The sequence below is a fragment of the Musa acuminata genome, chromosome BXJ2-8 (genome assembly GCF_036884655.1).
Source record: "Musa acuminata AAA Group cultivar baxijiao chromosome BXJ2-8, Cavendish_Baxijiao_AAA, whole genome shotgun sequence".
NCBI classification, from domain to species: domain Eukaryota; kingdom Viridiplantae; phylum Streptophyta; class Magnoliopsida; order Zingiberales; family Musaceae; genus Musa; species Musa acuminata.
This window is the reverse complement of record NC_088345.1, coordinates 47,477,928-47,484,816: the sequence shown is the minus strand read 5'-3', so window position 1 is coordinate 47,484,816 and position 6,889 is coordinate 47,477,928. Positions and strand designations below refer to the sequence as shown.

At 52.5% G+C, this 6,889-nt stretch overlaps 1 protein-coding gene across 1 annotated transcript; it reads left to right on the top strand.

Moving 5' to 3' along the window:
- The first annotated feature begins 1,468 nt into the window (after positions 1 to 1,468).
- LOC135618256 (uncharacterized protein At3g28850-like) lies at positions 1,469 to 3,544 on the top strand. Its single transcript, XM_065119126.1, has one exon. It carries the CDS (start codon positions 2,071 to 2,073, stop codon positions 3,439 to 3,441), a length of 1,371 nt encoding a protein of 456 aa, XP_064975198.1. The 5' UTR covers positions 1,469 to 2,070; the 3' UTR covers positions 3,442 to 3,544.
- The last annotated feature ends 3,345 nt before the right edge of the window (positions 3,545 to 6,889 follow it).

Sequence of the window (6,889 nt, the reverse complement as noted above, 5' to 3'; positions counted from 1 at the left end):
ATATCAAAAAGCTAGAAGATTTGATTCAAGACCCATACAAAAATTATATCAAGGTGTTCCCCAAAGAACTTCTTCGATATTTAAGTCATTATGGGTTCCAACTTGGAAGGAATTGGTCACGCGTCAAAATAAGCAAATGTATTCAATCACAAATGTTTGAGAATGCACCTTAGGCAATTTATTAGGATGATCCTAAGATTGAGGTTATGACAATTGACATAGACAATTAAGCATGTCATTTAACCATTAATAAGATTGAGTCGACATTCTTGTCGGTGCTATATGCTACCACTCTCACAAGATCAAGCCTCACCTAAATATTTCAATCGAGTGAAAGCGACCAAATGAAAGCGATGAATCGAATGTGAAATTATTACGTTTGTTGGTAGCTAACTAAGTGTTGTATTATTTTTCATATCATGTCCGAAGTAGATTTAAAATATCAATTTTTTTTTTATAAAGCCATATTCAACATTATACAATCAGAAAAATAATCTCTAAATCATACATTCAATTTCAACAAAAATAGTTTTAATTAAGATTTATGCTAACTTTGTTGATCTACTTTGTATCCTTCACACATTTTTCCATTTTAATCATTTAAAGAATTATCTAATCCTTCATGCATAGCACATGTCCTTTTCTTTCAAATAAAAGAAAAATCTCTGGCACAGTGACCGAAGACGACATGCTGTCTCCCAATTCCCCATTCCAAACACCATTACCTCAAAAGGATCACATTAAACAACCTCAAATCCCCCTCTCCTAATCCCTTATTTCTCTGCTGTTGTCATTCTTAGCTTACTAAAGTACTGCATGGCTACCAAACATAACTTATGTCCCCTATTAATTAATGCCTTAGTCCTCCCTATGAACCCACAATAGACAATCCACCAAACCAACCACATAATTCTCGTACAATTGCTGCTAACGGGTCGGATCTAAAGCAGATAAAAGGACATTGTGTCAGAGAAAACAATAATTCATGAAATCAATTGTATCAAAGTTTTTAATCCATAATAATATTCTGCTTAAGTGGATCGGATTTCAGATGGTATCCATAATCCGCTAATAAGACCAATAAAAACAAAAAGGGCAGTGCGTTCATCGATAAGAACGCAGGAGAGAAGAAAGACTTCCATTGGTGTGCGTGGTACGATTGGGTGGCCACAGTTGAGTCCGCTTGTGCACGACAAGTTAATCCCCTCCCCTCATTTAACCCTATCTTTCCTCTCACGCGCACACGAACGGCAAAAAGTAATATGAAAAGATGATCCCACCCGCGACTTACCCGCTGGCCCACCCAACCCGACCGTATCCAACACCCGCACGTTCTTTCTTTATAGCGCCACACCTCGGCGGTCCCATGGGACCGTCTCTCTGCCACGTACCGCATGTTCTGCGGGCCCCACTCAGCTTCGTGCAATAAGGCGTCTCTCTTCTTCCTCTCCCTTGAGGTGAGCGTTAGCGTTGGCTGCATCAGGTGAAGCGGGGGCGGCGCTCTCTCTGCTGCTCCCGTTGTTGTTGGCATCTGCTCGACTTCAGTCTCTCTTATGAACAGGACCTATCGAGAGAGAAAGCACAATCGCTTCGTTCGACGACTTCGCGCTCTTCTTTCGACTCACAGATTGCTTCGTTTGCCTCGCCTGTCTCTGATGACCGAATGAGCTGCTTTCATCTGTTTGAATTGAATGCTATCTCAAATTGACTTCTCCCATCCATCTCTGTCTCTGGATTTTGCCACCTTTAGCTTGTTTTGTCGATCAAAATCCGATCTTTTTGTGTCTCTGCTCTCTGAATTTGTTGCAGTCTGATCTCTCCCTTCTCTCTCTGTTTTGATCGTGAATCCATACCGTTCAATCCAATTTTGGTCGCTCGGATCGAGAGCGTCGACAAATGCAAAGGAAAGCTCCCTTGGAAGGTTCCTGCAGCTTGCACTCTTGGGATCGACGAATCTCCACCATGGAAACCAACAGAATCCCGATGGCCCCTCTAAGCACTGTTGAATCCCTTCATATTTCCACGGAGTGATCGCGTTAGACGCAGAGAGTTCCCCTGTTTACCCTCGTCATGGGTTGCACGGGCTCGAAGCAGGTCGGCCGACGCCGCGGGTGGAGCCCCGGTCCTTGTGTTGGCAGCCACTCCCTCCCCGTCCAGTACGACGGTGATGTCAACGCCCTTTACTGGGGGGGCGACGACCACCACGCCGTCTCCCTCACCTCCACCACCCTCGGCTCCTTAGTGCTCGACCGCGAGGACCTCAGCTTCGACGAAAAGGCCATGATAAAGAGCACCAACGACCTCCCGGCGGTGACCACGGAAGCCAACGTCGTCGAGGGGCTCGTCCGTGCCAAGACGTTGTCGGGGATGGTGGATCGCTGGATCCCCGAGTCCCCGACGATGACCCCGTCCAACGAGCCGGAGGTCATCAACGCCTGGGAGCTCATGGCCGGCCTCGAGGATGCCAGCTCCCCCCACCTCTCTCTCGCCGATGCCATCGACTGCTCTTTGTCCTTCCGCACCTCACGGGATGTGCACCGTTCATGGCCCGATTCCGAGCTTTCGAGTGCGGCCACCTTGCCGAAGCCGCAGTGGATGCAACTCAGCCCGGTGGACTCCGTCGTCTCCGATTTCGACCCAGAGATCTCGACCTCCTTCCGCGAAGCCCTCGACGTGTTGTCGCCGCAGCAACAATCCCATTCCATCCTGCAATCCCCTGAGCTCGACAAGGAAGACAAGGACAAAAACAAGGAGCCCTCTCCCGCAAGTGCAAGAACCGGATCGATAGAGTCTGCCGATGGCCGCGAAGTTCCGGAAACCATCGGCATTGTTCGAGCAAGAATCAACGAATTCCAACAAAAGATCGACGTCAAAAAGACCAGGCCCAACGCCAGTTCCTCTGAGGTGGCGTCTTCCCTCGTATGCCCGCCGGGTGGCGAGGGGAAGGTGGTGTTCTACTTCACCAGCATCCGCGGGATCCTGAGAACGTTTGAGGATTGCTGGGCCGTCAGGGTAATACTTCAAGGCTATGGCGTTCGCGTCGACGAGAGGGACGTGTCGATGCATGCAGGATTCAAGGAAGAGCTGATCGACATGCTCGGCCCGGGGTACGGCGGCAACAGTCTGCCGAGGGTCTTCGCCGACGGGCACCACCTGGGCGGGGCAGACGAGTTGAGACACCTACACGAGGTGGGGAGACTCTCCAAGCTCATAGAGTGCTGCGAGATGGAGTCGCAGGGGAAGGGACGCGGCGACGCAGCCTCCTCATGCGATGGCTGCGGCGACGTGAGGTTCGTCCTCTGCGGGACGTGCTCGGGGAGCTGCAAGGTGTACATCGAAGCGGAGGAGGAAGGCGACGACTTGGGAAGGTTCCGAAGGTGCCCCGACTGCAACGAGAACGGGCTTGTGCGATGCCCGGTGTGCTGCTTGCAGAGAGAGTGATTCCGTGAAGGTGTTCGACGTTTTGCTTTGTTCTGTATGTACAGCAAGAGGATGAAACTGAACTCTCTCCAACAAAAGATGAACATTTAGCTTCTTGCTCTTCTTTTCCTTTTGTTCTTTGTCTATTCTTAGTGGGAAAGACACGGAAGTGAAACCCATTACTTTTAGTGTAAACAGCTTTGAGCCGTGGCCTCGGGGCCGACGCGGCTCGATCCGGGTCTGGATGACGGGGATCTCCCTGGGGCGTTCCTCGAGCCCGCCGAGGTGATCGCGCTGAGGTTGTCCGATCGGGACGGGGTCACCTTTTTCCTCCGGGAAGGAACTCCTCGCCCGCGCGTCCAGCGGAGACCTTCGGCTTCGCTCCTGCACAAAGGTCGGGTCGGGAAGCTCGACCCGACCCCTCCGACGATCGAGTCAGAAGATAGTGGAGGGGATTTCGGAAGAAGAAGAGTTTTTTCTCATCTGCCCCGGCCCCCATTGCTCGTTGAGAGTGCGAGGGTATTTATAGAGAAGCTTGCTGTGGTTTGATGTGCCCGCTTGCAGGAGCAGAAGGTGGTGTCTGACATTGGTTTGGCGTGGCATGAAGAGCCGAGCCTGAGCGGGTGTTAATGCGTCTCGGGCTGTGTTCTAGTCCGTTTGACCGGGTATCGTCGCGCCGACTGAGGTGTGAGACGCGGTTGACGTCAACCGAGTCTTATCGTAATTACTATCCTCATAATATTCCCCCCCCCCCCGGAAAGAAGCTATGCGTCGGTCGTTGTAACGGGAGTCCGAGGCATGGCTTTAGCTTTCTGACGGGCTGACCGCATAGGCGCGGTCTCGGGGGCATGAAAACGAGGAGCACGATGCAGGCAGGCAGGCCGCACAAGCGTGTCTTGGGAGGCATGGAGTCGAGGAACACAACGCAGGCGGGCTGGCCGCGTAGGTGTGATTTCGGGCGCGCATAGAGCCGAGGAGCACAACGCAGGCGTGTCTCGGGAAGCATGGAGCCGAGGAGCACAACGTAGGCGGGCTGGCCGCGCAGGTGTGTCTCGGGGGCATGAAGCCGAGGAGCACAACGCAGGCGGGCTGGCCGCGTAAGCGTGTCTTGGGGGCATGAAGCTGAGGAACACGACGTAGGCGGGCTGGCCATGCAGGTGTGATTTCGGGCGCGCATAGAGCCGAGGAGCACGACGCAGGCATGTCTCGGGGAGCATGGAGCCGAGGAGCATGACGTAGGCGGGCTGGCCGCGCAAGTGTGTCTCAGGGGCATGAAGCCGAGGAGCACGATGCAGGCGGGCTGGTCGCGCAAGCGTGTCTCGGGGGCATGAAGCCAAGGAGCATGACGCAAGTGGGCTAGCCGCGCAGGTGTGTCTCGAGGGCATGAAGCCGAGGAGCACGACGCAGGCGGGCTGGCCGCGCAGGTGTGTCTCTGGAAGCATGGAGCCGAGGAGCATGACGCAGGCGGGCTGGCCACGCAGGTGTGTCTCGGGGGCATGAAGCCGAGGAGCACGACGCAGGCGGGCAGGCCGCGCAGGTGTGGTCTCGGGCATTATGTGGCCGAGTAGCACGACGCAGGCCGCGCAGGTGTGGTCTCGGGCAACACGCGGCCGAGTAGTGTTGGGAAATCCTTGGGGGCGACATCACATGCGCAGCGGAAGAACAAGAAAACAAAATCCCCGATTCCCAAAGAGATGTTCGTCGTTGTGCGAAGATTGGTACGCAAAAATCCGCGAAACATGAAACTGCGTATAGAGTAGATTGTGTTACCTAGGGAGATCGTATATCCCTGTTTCCTTGTAGATCCTTAGGAGAGGGTGAAGGAGGTCAAGCATCCTCCTCTCTAGTGGTGATCCACACAGCAGGGTTGCGACGATGTTCCTCAAAACTCTAGGCCTTCTCTAAAGTGGAGAGGAGAATAGGAAAGGCAAACAAAAGCTCTCTAGCCTATGAGGCTCTAAATCCCTCCTATTTATAGAGGTCCCTTGTCAAACCCTAATAGGTCCTCCCATAGTAGGTATTGGATCTGCATCCAATAAGACAAGGGCTCCGTCGGATATCTCATATCCGAACCTCTACTCATCGCAATGCCTACCATATGTGTGTGACCCTCTAGGCCCAATATCGAGCTGGCCGTGAGTCATTCATGTCGGAACTCCTTCTAACTCAGTGAATTATTATCTCTGTAATAATTCACTCGACTCATCGACTACGGACGTACTAGGCCACTACGCCATAGTCCCCAGACGATACAGGGGAATCCAATCCATTGGACCTGTCTGTCCTCAGTTACCATGTACCTATAGTCCATCATCCATCTAATATCCCAGAGACCGTATATCGAGCATGGTGTTGTCAGACCCATACGGTTTCTACTTGAGTCTCGCTCTAATCGGATTCTCCCGGAGAACTCTTTCTCTCTTAACTCGAATGACCCTCGCCAGGGATTTGTCTGAGCAAGAACACATGGAATATTCCTCCCGTGACGCCGAGAGTGGATGATCCTCTATCGACACTCAATAGCCCTCGTAAGGTCGACTACCACTCCCAATGACCAGCTGTACTAGATATGAGACAGTCAAACCTATAAGTCTGGTATCAAAGAGTGGAGCACTCATACAGGACATCCTTGGTATCTCAAGTCTAAGGACCAGATATACCACTAGGACTACGGAATCGCTGTCTGACAATAAGGCATCATCAACCCATCCAGCATTCCGTAAGCGGATCAATCAGTGAACTCATTCTCCAATGAGCACCTGTACTGTATCCCTAGTGTCCCTACACGAGCAGCTATGAGACCAGCTGCATCCATCATATGGACGGGTATACAACACACCAGTCTGTCCGATTATCACGATGTCCCTCTCGAGTAACCTATGACCGGGATTATTTAGGATATGTGTTTAAAGGTGAATCGATCTCATTATCGTGTTCTCATCACGATCCGATTCCCATTGCACAAATCCAAGGACATTACAATATATGTATGCATTTATGCAATAGTTATAAAGTAATATACGCCAAAATATAATAAGCAAAAAGATTTTGTATCAAGTCACACGTGACATTACTCACGTGATTGGCTTGCTAGGCACCTATGACTAGCAAGTAGCACGACGCAGGCGGGCAGGCCGCGCAAGTGTGGTCTCGGGCGACACGCGGCCGAGTAGCACGGCGCAGGCGGGCAGGTCGCGTGGGTGTGGTCTCGGGCAACGTGGCCAAGGAGCTCAGCGCAGGCGGGCTGCGGCCGAGGGATGCAACTCAGGTGGGCAAGTCGTCCTGAGGTTTGCTCGGCAAACTATGGCCGAGGAGCTCGGCGCAGGCGGGCTGCGGCCGAGGAGTGCAACTCAGGTGGGCAAGTCGCCCTGAGGTTTGCTCGGTAGTCTGTGGCCAACGAGCTCGGCGTAGGCGGGCTGCGGCCGAGGGATGCAACTCAGGTGGGCAAGCCACCCTGAGGTTTGCTTAG

Excerpts from the sequence above, each read along its gene's own strand:
- LOC135618256 (XM_065119126.1), top strand. The coding sequence starts at position 2,071 with ATGGGTTGCACGGGCTCGAAGCAGGTCGGCCGACGCCGCGGGTGGAGC.